Here is a 15,810-nt window from a genome sequence, read left to right as displayed (position 1 = left end):
CTTCTGTCTCCTTCAATATTACAATATTACTCTCTACAGAATTGTGAAACTTTTCAGAGTGCTGGAGAGAGACAGCTGGTTGGGAGGCAGGCAGACCTAGGTTTAAATCATGACTTGGTACTAGCCATGCGATTTGAATGCATTGTTTGCCCTCAGGGAGAAATAAATGGCTATTATGAAAAACACATACTATGAACTAACTAAGATGATAATGTCCAGACTAGTCCCTGAACCCCCGCTCCCGACAGAAGATAGATAGCCCCAAGAGAGAAATCAAACGAAAACTTTGCAGCCCCCTTGCCCTTCTGTGGAGCGGTTGCTAACGGCATTGGCCGTTATGGTGTACATTATCCTGGGTAAGCTGAGTGCCTTGTCATATATTCCTTTTAGAACTTAGTGCCAGGACAATTGGTCACTCTCTTAAAAAAATGTATGTACTTTAATTTCTTAGAAAAGGTGCCACTGGTTTTCACACAGACTTGCAACCATTGTTAAGGAGAACTACATAAACCAATGGTTCTTTCATATCCTGGTTTCCAGGAAGCCCACAGGTCATCTTCTATCAAATTGTTCTATATTAGTAGCAAAGATTTATTTATTTATTTATTTATTTTTACCTCTTGTACCTTTTTTGTGTCTTTGATGTATTTTTATTCCAATTAGATATACTATAAATAACATATTAGTTACTTAGGTTAACACCAGAAAATGAACTAAAATTAAAATAGAGTCAGTTTAACCTTCCAAGGGCCAGAAAGACAAATGTCTTGGTCTTTGTTTGGGGGTGGGGTGGGAGTGGTTTTATTTTTCAAGACAGGATTTCTTTGAATATAGCCCTGAATGTCCAGGAACTCTGTAGCCCAGGCTGGCCTCAAACTCAGAGATCTACCTCTTTCTGCCTCCTGAGTGCTGGGACTAAAAGCATGCATCACTACTGCCTGGCTAAATGCCTTGTTTTTGTTTTTGGCTTTTTATCTCTTTGGCATATCAGATAATCATGCCAAAGTGATACTTTATGTTTAAGCTATTATAAGATTTGTATTTTAATTAAAAAGAAAGGTCTAAATCCATTTGCTCATATGAATTTGTGCATCGAAGTGTTTGGGGTGTGTGTGTGTGTGTGTGTGTGTGTGTGTGTGTGTGTGTGTGTGTTGATCTCATTTTTTTTCTCATTTGTATGTTGTAGTCAGATAGGAAAAGGATGCACTGTATGTACTGTGTGTGTGTGTGTGTGTGTGTGTGTGTGTGTGTGTGTGTGTGTGTGCGTGCATTGATCTCAAATTTTTCTCATTTTTATGTTGTAGTTAGACAGGAAAAGGATGCAGTGTGTGTGTGTGTGTGTGTGTGTGTGTGTGTGTGTGTGTGTGTGTTGACTCATTTCTTCTCATTTTTTATGTTGTAGTCACACAGGAAAAGGACACACTCTGTGTGTGTGTGTGTCTGTGTGTCCTACCGATTAATGTATCCCAGCTGCATTCTGGCTCACTTTTCTAATCATAATCACTTTTCATGCATGAAGAGCTTAAAACAAAGAGGTGGGTTTTTCTTTGTTTTCTTCTTACTACAGGAAATAAGAGCCCTGTGTTCCTTGATATCACAGGGAACACAAGTTCTCCTCTGTCTTACAATCTTTCTTCTTCTTCCCATCTGAATTTCACCATCTGTTGAATTATCTCCTACCATGGTTTCAAGTTCATCTGTAATAACACATGTAACGTACTGGTGACTTCTGATAGCTCAGAAGAGGGGCCAGGGTTCAGAACATGAGAAATGTCAAAATAAAGTCAGCTTTACTAAGCACCTCCCTGTTCTATTCAGTGTGATCAGAAGTGCAGATGATGACACGTCTCTCCATAGAGATTTTACTGACCAGCATATAACTATAACAGGGTTTAAAACATGACACAAATAAGTACAGGTAGCAGAGTTTCTTCGGCCAATGAGTTCTTCAGAGAAGATGGCACATTTGACCTTCATATTACAGGGAAGGGACTTTCTAGACAGAGAGTATGGTGTGAGCAATACAGGAAGAGAGTGGGTCCCGGGCAGTTATATGGTGAGTAACAGCAGCCTGTAGAGAAGAACGGATGTGAGGAGGGAGAGGGAGGTAAGATCTCAGAAGCTGGGGCCAGATTTGGGAGTGGGGGTTGGGGAGACATGGAATTGAATTTCAGAGTTCATATCTAACACCATTTAAATTATATCATTTCCTTGCTCTAAGTCGTTCCAAGTTTTTCCTTGCCTGACAAACACAGGAAGAAACAGTGGCTGTAGGAAGTCGAGCCTGATTATACAGGGAGTGGATACAAGAGAAAGATGAGTTCCAGCTACAAAATTTATACTCCAATAAAGCCCTGAAGATGCTATTTCCCAGGTTAAACTAGAGGGGTTTCCCTTGTCAAAGATGCTCAAATGAACATTCTCCAATGCATAGTTTGGGCACTGAAATCTCTCCCATTCCTCACAGCCATCTTATTTTTCTCACATTACACTGACTCCACACTTAGAGATCTTAAAGTTCTTACAGAAATAAGCATGAAACAGGTATGAGTGAGTTGTTAGACCAAGTGTTGGTGTGGTAGTTTGAGCGAAAATGGCCCCCATAGGTCCATAGGGAGGGGCACTTTTAGGCATTGTGGCCTCGTTGGAGGAAGTGTGTCACTATGGGTGGGCTTTGATGTTTCAAATGTTCAAGCCGGGCCCAGAGTCTCTCTCTTCCTGTTGCCTAGGGATCTAGACGCAGAACTCTCAGCCACCTCTCCAGCACCATGTCTGCCTGAATGCTTCCATGCTTCCTGCCATGAAAGTCACCGACTAAACCTCTGAAACTCTAAGCAAGCTCCAATGAAATGTTTTCCTTTATAAGAGTTGCTGTGGTCATAGTGTCTCTTCACAGCAATAGAAACCCCAACTAAGACAGTTGAGCTGGAAATTTAATGATATACCCAACTGTGTCCCCAGAAGCTCAGGCCTGCTTGCTTGACATTTTCAAATGTCCCATTTTACAGGGATACTTTCATTGTTTCTCTCAATGGATTCAGAAAGCCAGCCATTCAAACCATTTTTATATGCCTCCCAGCTCTGAACAGAGATTAAATTTTAGTGCCCAGTGGGTGTCAATAAAGAACTGATTCCAATACTGATAATGGTGTGTATGACAGCTACCACATTTTTAGACTTACTTGGATTTCTAACTATTCTCAAGAACAGGAATGTCTGTAAGTTACACGTAATCCCTGAAGAAGATGACTGTTGAGAACACATACACACACAAACATAAATGAACAAAAGCCCTTTGTAAGACATTCACTTATGTTTGATTTCCAGGGATTGATTCCTTAGGTATCAGTAGTATATTTACAAGAGTGACATAATTTCTAGAGAGCCTGGCATGGTGGTGCCAACTGCGATCCCAGCATGCAGGAGACAGAGGAAGGAAGGACATCACGAGTTCTGGGTCAACCTGGGTGACATAGTGAGACCCTGTCTCACAAAACCAAACAGCCCACAAAACTAAAAAAACAACCAAAAGACATCTCTAGAACTTTAGCATAATTATAGGAATGGACTATACCTTCACTGTTAATATTAGCATTACCAGAAGCCTCACAACTTAATACATAAGAGAAAAGTTACAGACATTGAAATGAATTTGCTACTCAAGAAGTATATTATGAGTATGTCTAAAGAGTGCATTTTTTTCTACACCAGGATTACGAGAGAGTTTCCTGTGGATCTATTTCCTCTACAAACCAAATCCTAGATAAGGTCTGAGGACCTGCTCTGTTGCCTCCCACCCCCACAGCTGAAGTGCTGGCGGAAAATCACACAGAGGGTCTCACTCTCCAAGTCTGCTGGGCGCTAATGAGCAAACAACAAAAGTTCTTGGTTTACTGTTTCCTTGCTGAAGAAAGCTGCTTTGGTCCCACATCCAAAGGCTATCAAAGTGACTATCCACGTGGAAAATTCCTTACAAGGCAGTTTTGAGGGGTCCATATCCAAAGAGTATAATGCTACCCATGACGAATAATTCACTGACAATTACTTCCCAAAAGAAAGTTGTAGCTTTCATGGGCCGTTAGCGTTTCTTGCAAAATGTTCAGTGACTTTGCAAATAGTGAACACAGAGGTCTATTGGAGATGCCAATCCTTTCTTTTCCACTCAAATCCCACAGTTCTCAGTATGAGAGAAGGATCGTGGGGTGCAGGTGGAGGAGTGTGGGGGGGTCATGCACTCGTGGAGACATCCACACATTGAGCGTAGTGGACCACACAAATGTATATCATCATCACCCTCTCCAGGCCCACCCCAGTCCTCCTTCTTTATTGTGTTCTGTAATTCATTCATGAAAGGTCAGCCTCATATCTAGTCATTCAACTTCTCAGTCTGGGAAAGGTCTTCATTCTCCCTAACTCTCGGTAACAATTCATTGTTGAATCACATCCCTTCTACCACATACTTGCACTTGGTCACATGTTTGTTTAGCAGCATTGGGGCCAGAGTCACGCCGCATCATAGGCAAGCACTCTATCACCAAGCCACCCGTCTCAGTTTTATCTCAGCAGTTCTCTTCTGTCCACCTCTCTTCCTTCCTTGATCATTTGTTATTTTATCTCCTGTCCCTTGAGATGGCTAGGACAATCACAAGAAGGGAGGGGTAACAGAGCCTCATCAGGTCTGGAGATGGATGGGCAATGGATGTTGAGGGCAAGACTCAACAAAGCTGTAAAGATGTAAGAATCTGAAGGGGAAGCTAAAATCCATAGATCGGGAAGACAACTGGCTCTATGAAACCTACGATTCTGTGCCTTTGATCTTAGATGTGAACAAGTGTAGGGGGATCTCTAAGGAGTTACTCAGGCTTGTTTGTTTGTCTTTAAAACTACATATATTGGAGACAGAGAGATGGCTCAGTGTTAGGAGCCTTTGCTACTCTTTCAGATGACCCAGGTTTGAGTCCCATTGCACAGGACAGCTCACAACTCCAGTTCTGGGGGATCTAACATTCTCTTCTGACCTCTGGCACCAGGCATGTGCAAGGTGCACAAACATACATGCAAGCAAAACACTCATACACATAAAATAATATAAATAAACCTTTAAAAATTGCATATATTTGTGTATGTGTGTGTGTGTGCATCCATGCATGCATGTGCACTGTAGGACATGAACACACATGTGAAAGTATGAAAGTCAGAGGATAAGCTAGAGGAGTTGGTTTTTTCCTTCTTCCATGTGGGTGTTAGGGATGAATCTCAAGTCCTCAGGCTTGTCAGCAGATGCCTTTACGAACTGAGTCATAGAAAGCCCATTAATTCATTTTTTGAAACTTGAGTTTATGTTGGATGTCAAGTCTCAGTAGGCAGAGACAACAAACACTGGAATGATAATTCCCTAAATGAAGCTTCTAACCTCAATACCACTAATTAAGAGACTTAATTATTTTATTAGTTTCCTTCCTTCTCCACAAAATTCCAGCTTTGTGAGGGAAGGGCTCTAATTCACCCCAGTATGTCCACTCCTATGACTCAGATATGACAGAAACACTGTAACATATTTTTTGAGCGAATGATTATATAAATTGGCCATCCATAGTAAAAATCTAATTTCATTGCTGCATTGATGGAGCTCTTCAGTGGCCCTCCCAGCCCATTTAGGTTTGAGACAAAATAAATCAAGAATCCTCAGTGTAGTATGGAAGTAAGCCTTCTGGTTACTCCAGGTTATCTCCTCCCTAACAGACTGCCATATTCTTTCCCCTTCCTACAAGGAGGAATTCTACCCTCAGAGGAAATTGTTCACATGCATTCCACTGTTAACATCTTCAGACTCAGTTTACCCAATGTCAGTCATCTGAAAGGCTATTTTCCTCAGAAAGTTTTTCTCAGCTCCATGTCTGGTCTTGGCTAGGTAGCAAAGTATCAAAGTATTCCACATGGATGTGTTGCAATTTTTCTCTTTTATCTTATGTCTCAAGATACACATTCCCTACAAATTACAGAATTGCAAACTCTCACAAAAGAGTAAGAGGATTCCCTCTGTTTATACAGAAATACAGGGAGGGAGAGAGGAAGGGAGGGAGGGAGGGGAGGAGGGAGGGAGGGAGGGAGAGAGGGAGGGAGGGAGGGAGGGAGAAAAGGAGAAAGAGGGTGAATATGAGTCTATGCTTGCTTTTATTTTCTTTTTCTGGAGAATCTTAGCATAGACACATTCAGTTTTAACTCAATTCTAGAACTATGCAGAATGTCTAAATGAAATACTGAATCTCGTTTGAAATCACAGTTTCCTAACACAAAGGGACTCTGGAGTGCAGAGATATCTCAGAAGATACACAAGCTACCTAGTGTATCTCCAAGTCCTGTGGTTGCTTGATCAGTTGATACAGAATAAAATTAATGAGGAACATACACATTTTATGAGTCCATTTGTTCTTTTTGAATAATGGGAACTATTTTATGAGGATTTCAGCCAGTACTCTAAGCCTTGTGAGCTGGAATGAGTTGAGTACAGTCTGGTCCTTCCTGGGAGGAAACAGCAGGGTTTTTTTTTTCAGAGCCAATTCCTGGTGCCTTTCTCTGTACAACCCACAACACTCCTCTTTGTGTGAATGTTGATTTTAAAAGACTGATGGATGGATGGGCATTGCCTCTTCACAGTAGCTCCTTTGATTTAAACTGATCTTCAACATGTTTTTGGTGAGGTAGGGAACTGACCTATAAAATAGCATTTAACTAAAGCGACAAGCTGGGGTTGGCTCCCTCAAGCTATGCTCCATCCTTCTTGGACCTGCTAGATTCTTGCATTTATACTTGAGGATGAGGATGCCCTCCATGGGCCCATGTATTTGAACCCTTGGACCCAGCTGGTGGCACCGTTGGGGAGATTTAGGAAGTGTGGTCTTGTGGACACATGTCTTGGAGGACATATGTCATGGGTCCCTTTAGAGTTTGAAGACTTGAACCACTTCTGGTTTGCTTTGTACTGGCAGTTCAAGATGCGAGCTCTCAGCTTCTGCTCCAGCTGTCATTCCTACTGCTTTCTGCCATGCCTCTGGGCCATGATGGACTCTTCTCCCCCTGGAATTGTATGTGCAAATCAACTCTTTCTCTAGAAGTTGCCTTGGTCAGGGTGCTTTGCCACAGCAGTAGACAAGAAAGTAATGTACAGTTCAATCCTAATATGTGTTAGTGAGTCATGAGAAACATTGAAGAATTATGTAGACACTAAGAGAGTTCTCACCAAAGTGTTGTAGGTCACCATCTCCATCATCCTTGGGTTCCTCTCTTGGTTCATCTTCCTCCTCCATCAGGATCTTCTGATGATTCTCAGAGGAGACCTTGGGATCCATGCCAACCTTTCTCACCAAGAAAAAAATTAGATGCTATGACTGGGGATTTGAAAGCTGAAGTGACCTCTGAAAACTGAAAGTCAACAATGCTGCAATTGTGAAACCCAGATGTTGAACATCTCGGAAACACTAACTGCTGTTGGAGTCGAAAAGCAGACATCCTGGGGTCAACATGGTATCTCATCACTGACTCTTCTTTAGAACATCAACACTTAAACATCAGCCTCATCACCATCGACAAAAGCACACTCTTCGGGTAGAGTAGGTATCTTCCCTTTAAAAAGTGGGCACCAGCAAACAAACAAATAGCTCTGTTTTATCCACTAGGGCTGTATTCAAAGAATCCCTGTGGAAGCCTGAAACTGTACATAGCATCGGAACCTATCATGCCACGTTTTCCCCTTTATATACATGTCTGTAATAAAATTTGATTTATAAATTAGGCATAGTAAGAGATTAACAGTAACTAATAATAAAGTTATTAGTAATATTAAATATTAAAGTAATAAAATAATAATGATATGTTATTCACATAACAAAAGTTATGCGAATGTTTTTACTCATGTTCTCTCAAAATAACTTATTGTAGATCTTAGCATTTTTACTAAATTTTAATTTTTACTTTCTTACTAGGTTAAAAATTTTTACCCACTTACAGGATACAAAAGGTTTTCCTTGGACTAGCATAATTGCCTCATCCCAGTTTGGGATGTTTTTCTTATCACATTCCAGCATTTTTGACACGAACAACTTAAGGAGGAGGGTTTATGTTGACTCAGGGTTCAGGGGATTCTGTTTATTGTGACAGTGAACAGGCATGGCAGCAGGAACAGTTCATGGCCATGGTAACTAGAGAATATGGTAGCATTCAGAAAGAAAAGAAACTGGGCTGGAAACCCAGCTGAGCTGGGATGTTTGGGCTCTGACCCCATGGTCCATGTCCACCAGCTAGGGCCCAAGTCCAAAAAGTTCCTCCTGTACATGGCCACCAGCTGGGGACCAGGTGGTAAAGCACATACACCTAGAGGAGATATTTCACACTCAGGCCATAACAATCACTAATCTTGTGAGACTATTAGTAAACAAAGTGAGAAGTACTACAATACAACAAACACCAATCTGATAACTAAAACAGCTACTAAGCGATCAGTGGAGGGTACTATATATGAGGTGGATGCTCTGGACAAAGGTTCATCTCAAAGGCCAGGTGAAATTCGATGGAATGAAATAGAATAATGTTAGTCAGAAGGGAGAGAAATTCAAAACATATGAGTTGTTTGTGAGTAGTTTTTCATTTAATATTGTCATGCCACACTTGACTATGAGTTATGAAAACCATGGGAATTGGAAACTGGCATAAAGGGAGACTAATGGAGTGAGCAATAGTTAGGTCAAGTTACCTGGATAAGTTGTTGCTTTACTTTCTATTTTTCTTTCTATGCTTATCATTTAACACCTATCCTCTTAGTATTTTGCTTTATTGTTTCTTTTAGCTTTTGTAAAATCTGATGTCTTGGAGAAGGAAACCAACATCCTTGTTCTAAAGGATTTCCTGAGGAACTCATGACTTTTAGGCAGGATCCCATGTGTCCAGTGTTCTCCTCAGACTAAGGGAGATGGGATGATTCTATTAGCACATAGTGGCTCCTACTTTTTATATACATATTGTGCAAAATAATTTCTCATTTAATTCCCACAATGACACTCCAGGCTAAGCATTACCATTGACATTTTCCACGAAGAGATAGAGACTGAGGAAAAGTAACAGAGTTGTCAAAAACCACAGAATCAGAAATGTACATTATTTCATAAAGTACATTGAACCCCTACCTCCAAGTCAAATGCTGAAAAAATCACAAGTTTGATTTAAATTGTTTTTGATGTATCAAGGAGGACTAATTTTCATTGGTGGCAGAGCTGCATGTAGAAAACTAAATTTAAAAAACCTACAAATTTTGGAGGTGAAGAGCTAAAATAATGAAACCTGGGTGTTTATTTATGACAACAAGACCCATGGCGATAAAGATCTGGCTCAGTGGTTAAGACTGAGCCCCTCTTACAGAGGACCTGAGTTCACTTCTCAGCACCAAGTCACATGGCTCACAGCCAACTGCCTGTAATCCAGCTTCAGAGGAAGCCAGTAAATTTGACCTCCATAGGCACCTGAACTTGTATACTCACACATGCATGCACACACACACACACACACACACACGATTAAAAAATATTTTTTAGAAGAAAGCAAGTCATAGACTGACATATATGGGAACTAAAACTCAATAAAACAGTATGATGTATGATTTATTGGTACTGGTAGGAGGGAACAAAGCAAAGGTTTTTTTTTTTTTTTTTTTTTTGTCATTTGGCTAAGTGATGGATGAGGGGGCCATTATCTGAGAATAGAAATCCAGGAAATGGAACAGATGTGGAGTGAGAGAGCAAGAGTTGAACTTTGGACCTATTTAGCTGTAGTTTGTCTGCAGAATGAAGTGGGGAGGAGAGTGATTAGAGACGCACATCTGGAGGGTGTCGGTCTTGAGATGTTTGTTTTCCTTGAGATGGGAGTGAGCAACCCAAGCCAGTACAGGGACTGAGAAAAGAGAAAGATCCAGAAGAAAAATCAAAGAAAGAAGAAGATTAAGAAAGATACTGGGAGAAGAAAGTGAGGAAAAGTATGGTCAAGAACAGAGTTGGTACATTCGTCTTGATCAGAAGCACGTTTCACTTTAAAGGAATGGAGAGAAGGAGAGGAAGGTAAACCTCAGGTAGACAATGGGCGTGTATCAGGAAGGTTCAACAGTGGGAGATTTTCATCTCTCTCATCACTTTTGTCAGTGAGGTACAAGAACAAATCTCTCACTGAGAGTCCACCAGGCTGAGGACTCGTACAGGAGACAAATGGTGACCTGTGAACTTCTACACATGATACTAAAAAGAAATGTGCAAAACCTTTGCCTTGCAAACAGTTCCATCAAGAAAAGGAAAAAGACAGCATGAGAAGAAAATATTGGCAAATCACACATCCAATAGGAGATTTGAAGGTATACTATATCAAGAACTCTGTTTGTTGTTGTTTTTTGAGACAGGGTTTCTCTGTGTAGTCCTGGCTGTCCTTTATTTTGCTCTGTAGACCAGGCTGGCCTTGAACTCAGAAATTCACCTGGCTCTACCTGCCTACTGCTGGGATTAAAGGCGTGCACCACCATTGTCTGACATAAGAACTCTTAAAATTCAAACTCTTTACGTGTTCTGACTAGATATTTTTTAAGGAAAATATGTAAATATTGAAGAAGCATGGAGGGAAATGCTAAATATCATGACCTATAAGGGCAATGCACACCAGTATGTAATATATCAAGTGTTGTAGAATATGTGAAAAAAAGTAGAACACTCCCATGTTCTTTGTGTGATGAAAAGTGCAGGTGTTTATAATAGAATATCAGCTCTTTAAAAAGCTAAGCATAGATGGGATGGAGCAACAGTCCAGTGGCTCAGCGTGCTTCCTGTTCTTCTAGAGGACCCGAGGACAGCGCCCAGCATCCATATCAGGTGGCTCACAACCACCTGTAACTCCAGCTTCAGGGAATTTGATGCCTTCTCCTGGCCTCTGAGGGCAACCACACTCATATCACACACACACACACACACACACACACACACACACAGAGAGAGAGAGAGAGAGAGAGAGAGAGAGAGAGAGAGAAAGAGAGAGACAGACAGAGACACAGAGACAGAGGCAGACAGAGACACAGAGAAAGAGTTTAAAAGATCTACATTAAATAATTAAACACAGAGCTGCCATGGGGTCCAGAAATTCCATTCCTATGTACACACTCAGAAGAAATGAAACGTGCTGTATAACACCTTGGATGCAGATGTTACCCTCATTACTCACAATGGCCAAATAGTGCAGGCAGCGCAGACGTCACTGCACAGGAATGAATAAGTCAAATGTCATTTATCTATACAGCAGGACATCATCAGTCAGAAAGACACAATATCACATCATGGCTGAACCTTGGACACATGATGTTCAGTGAAAGAACACAGTAAAGAATGTGACATATTTTGTGATTCTATTTTTTTCATTTAATTTTTAAAACATTTATTTATTTGTGAATGCATGTGGGTACATGTTTGCCAAGGTGTGTATGGAAGTCAGAGGACAACTTGCAGGACTCATTTCTCATTTTCCATCATATGTATCCAGGGATCAAACTTAGGACATTAGACTTGGGTACAAGAGCTCTTACCCACTGAGGTATCTCCCTGGTCCTGTGTGATTTATTTTAATGAAATGTGTAGCATAAGCAAATCAGTAGCGATAGGAAGTGTGCATTTTACACAATTGAAACCACTCCAAAATAGTCTTAAAAGAGAACGCTGAGGTTTGAAGGAAATAAATTGGCAGAGGCAAGAGCTAAACATGTCATTGATCAGATAACCACATCAGTATCAGTCATCAGTTAGATACTCAAGGTCTATGGGACTTAAAGTCAGACCTCTCCATCTCTACATAATCCTCTTTCCCTTGTCTTTTCTTACTAACAAACCCCTTTTCATGAACGTTGTTGACCTAAAAACAATATGGATAAAATGGATGATAACATGTAAATGTATTTACAAGTGATCATCAAACATCATTGCAAATATTACCTAAGTACTGATTAACATTTAGAATGCAGGATCCATTTGTACTAGAAGAGCTGCCATGGGGCTAGAAGGATGTCTCCATGGTCAAGAGCACTCACTGCTCTTACACAAGACTGGAGTTTGCTTCCTAGCACCCACATTGGTCCTCTCATAACTGCCTCTGACTTGAGCTCAGTGGGTTCCAATGCCTTCTTCTCGTCTTTTTTTTTTTTTTTTTTTTTTTTTTTTTTTTTTTTTTTTTCCCGAGATAGGGGTTCTCTGTGTAGTTTTGATGCCTGTCCTGGAACTCCCTCTGTAGCCCAGGCTAGCCTCGAACTCACAGAGATCCACCTGGCTCTGCCTCCCAAGTGCTGGGATTAAAGGCATGCACCACCGCCGCCAGGCTCTTATTGGTCTTTGTAGGCAGCAGCACACATATGTACACATTTGCATACAAGTGCACAGACATGCGCACGTGCGGTGGTGGTGCACGCATTTAATCCCAGCACTCGGGAAGCAGAGGCAGGCGGATCTCTGTGAGTTTGAGGCCAGCCTGGGCTACAGAGTGAGTTCCAGGACAGGCTTCAAAGCTACACAGAGAAACCCTGTCTTGAAAACAAAAAACAACAACAAAAACCAAGTGCACAGACACATAAATACAGTAATAAAAGAGAGGGATCACAACAAGATAAGGTTTGCTGTTGATGTGCAAGAATGACTCAATATGATAAAAATCTAGTCATCTAAATATAAGATAGAAAATATATAAGATATATGAATAATCACATGATTATCTCCAGATGTATACAAAACACAACTTTTGATAAACATATAACCCTGTTTCTGATTAAAAAAAAAAACACTCCATGGAATAAGGATTGATTTTCTTCCTAAACACATTGCCTTGGTCCAAAACTAAGCATTATGGGGAAATAACAAAGGGGTTTCCACTCAAGCTAGAAAGGAACAGGGATGCTCAGTACTTCTGCTACTCCTGGGCATTGCTCAAGAAAACAGTAGGAATAGAAAATGGAAACAAAAAAAAAATAAAACTATATCCCATAGATGACAGAGTTGTTTACAATGAGAACCTGTGAAAGTCAATAATAAACCAGGCAAATTGCAAAGAAAGCACAAATACTTTTTTTTTCCCCTCCTGGAAATGAGCTTGTGCCCATATTGCCCCAGACCCCCACAGACTTTAATGAGTAATCCTTCAAAGAACACACTTCAGACAACTGCAGGGGAAGGATCCAAAGCGGGAAATGATCCCTGACACACTGACTTATAAAGCCCAAGTTTAATCAATTGTCCCAGTAATCTGCAGTCTAGAAACACATGTTCCATTTGGATGTCGTGTCTCTTTGCCGTTTTGCAGCCTGGAGGAACACAGCCTGTGGCCTCTCACAGACTTCCTCATCCTTCTTCCCTCCACCGCCGCCGGGAAAAAAAAAAACTCACAGGAAAGGCAAACGCAGGGACCACAAACAAAACCCATCTTGCCAGACATATAAAATGGCTAATTTGTTGAGCCTGGAGAAGATGGGAGTGATGTCATGCTTTTATCTTATATGAAGCATAAAAGCTTTGAAGCCGGCCATAAAGATAGGAATACGTTAGTCCGTTCGCTCTTCTCTGAATTCTTTCTAGATCCAAAGCACCATTTGAAAATGGATTTCAGGTTTGACTTGCTTCCAAGTAAGTTTGTCAAAAAGCCTGCCCTTCCAGTAAATGCTAACCAGGCTTGCTGAGATCACAGCTGCCCCTCTCGTGTTAGTGTGTACTCCTCGGAGGAGGTCAGTAACCTCCTGCCTCAGGCTCAGCTGACATTTCCTATACACCTGGCAGATTATTACGTAGAATGCAGTATTGCTTGTTTGTATTTCTTTAGATGCAAAGCCTGCAAATTTTTTTTTTTTGTAATTAAATTTTTTGGTAATAAAATCACTAATTCTCTTCCATATTGACTCTGAAGGCTGTTTCAAGTGTATTGTTCCGTGAATAACTAACTTTCTCAGCCTCTGGGGATACAGGCAAAGGAAACACAGCTTTCCCCCTGTTAACTCTCAGCAGCCTGAGAAGGTCCCCTAGAGCAAAGTTTCTCAACATGTGGGTCTCGACCCCTCAGCGTCAAATGACCCTTTCTGAGTGGTCGCCTAAGACCCTTGGAAAATACGGATATTTCCATTAAGATTCACAACAGTAGCAAAATTACAGTTAGGAAGCAGCAATGAAAATTATTCTATGACTCGGGGGTCGCCACAACCTGAGGAACTGTTGTAAAGAGTGACAGCATTGGGAAGGTTGAGAATCACTGGGCTAGAGTTTTCGAGACCTCAGCTCAGGCCCAACCAGGGTTCATGGCTTTGACCCTGAGAAGAATTTCAGGGAGCTAGCCAGCGTATGAAGCCAAGTTAGAAAGGTTATGAAGGATGCTTTAATACGCGCTTAAGCAGGAGGCCTCAACGAAGAAGGTGCACGAAGCAAGTGGGGCGCGTCCACGCGAGAGCAGGAGGAGAAAGGGGTGAGGTCGGTCCTGCCCCACGTCATACACGTTCAAGCCTTCAGCCTGGCTCACTGCTGTTTTAACACAAAATGTCTGTGTAGGAGGAGTCAGTGTTGACTCTGTGTGGCCGCCTCCACAGCGAATGCCAGTACCTGTTCTCGAGTTCTGCTTCCCAGATAAGGAGAGGCTCCCGTCAGCCTCTGCGATGGCAGGTCCCTTTTACTCTCCCGCCCCCCGCCCCATAACTTCCCTTTCTAGACTGCCTCATAATCGCTCTGACTTATTGGAGAGCATTTGCCTTCATTATATCTTCTGAATATTTTTCCCCAAATATGACTGGATATTTCTGCCCGACTCTTTCAACACTATCATCTATATCACATTGAGAGTTCCTATTTTTCTTTCTATAGGACAGTCTAGATTTCTTAGTCCTCAGTGCCCATGCTTCGGAGGAACTTAATAATAACCGACATCCTATTTCTCAGAATTTTTTTTTCTCATTAGCAGAACCTGCTCCCCTTCTGCTACTGTTATTTTTAAAGTAAGTTAATTTTTAAACTATTTTTGTTGGCATGTATTCATTAAACACAGTGACAGGACTCATAGAGACATTCCAGCACAAGCCCGTCGTGTACTCAGACCGTATTCTCCATCCCATTTTTCTCCCACTTTCTCCAGGTCCTCATTGTCTCCCCGACAGTTTGCTTCTACGTACATGTCATATGGACACCATCGATTTTATGTAATCTTGTAAGATCTAGAATCCACAAATGAGGGAAAGCATACAGCATTTGTCTTTTAGGGTCTAACTCATTTCCCTTAAGGTGGTGGTCTCCAGTGGCATCTGCTCTTCTGGAAACGGCATGGTTTCCTTCTTGATAGTGAATTAAAACTCGAGAGTGTCTGTCCTTCCCTTCTTCTATCCATTCACCTGCTGGCAGACATAGGCTAATTCCTTAACTGGATGTTGTGCTGCAATAGACATATGTATGCAAATATTGCTTTGCTCCATTTGCTTTCAGGTATACACCCAGGAGTGGGAGAGCTGGGTCACGTGGTAGATCCATTTTTAGTTTTCAGAGGAACTTTCACACTGACGTCCATAGTGCCTACACCAGAGTAAATTCCTCAAAGGAATGGATAGGGGTGTCTCCCTCCCTACATCTAGGGCACTTCTTCTTTTTGTTCGTTTGGTTTAGATTTAATTGTTTTATGTGTTTAAGTGTTTTATCTGCATGCATGGATATGCACCCCGTGGTGCATATGGAGATGAAATGAGAAAGTCTCAGCTCCTGGAACTGGAGTCACAGATGGCCGTGAGCC

At 41.4% G+C, this 15,810-nt stretch overlaps 1 protein-coding gene across 4 annotated transcripts in view; it reads right to left on the bottom strand.

Moving 5' to 3' along the window:
* Phldb2 (pleckstrin homology like domain family B member 2) overlaps positions 1 to 15,810 on the bottom strand; it is a 235,332-nt gene that overhangs the window by 109,385 nt on the left and 110,137 nt on the right. For 3 of the 4 annotated variants that reach the window (XM_037209732.1, XM_037209734.1, XM_037209735.1), the window contains one exon: positions 7,241 to 7,355. The exons of the other annotated variant lie outside the window; for it this stretch is intronic. In XM_037209732.1, the coding sequence (XP_037065627.1) occupies positions 7,241 to 7,349 (109 nt within the window). In that variant the 5' untranslated portion in view covers positions 7,350 to 7,355. Of the gene's footprint in view, positions 1 to 7,240; positions 7,356 to 15,810 lie in introns of those variants that run through there. 4 annotated transcript variants of the gene reach the window in all.

This window comes from Peromyscus leucopus, chromosome 12, assembly GCF_004664715.2.
Source record: "Peromyscus leucopus breed LL Stock chromosome 12, UCI_PerLeu_2.1, whole genome shotgun sequence".
Classification (NCBI taxonomy): Eukaryota; Metazoa; Chordata; class Mammalia; order Rodentia; family Cricetidae; genus Peromyscus; species Peromyscus leucopus.
The sequence above is the reverse complement of the archived record's forward strand: the minus strand, read 5'-3'. Positions and strand labels throughout refer to the sequence as shown.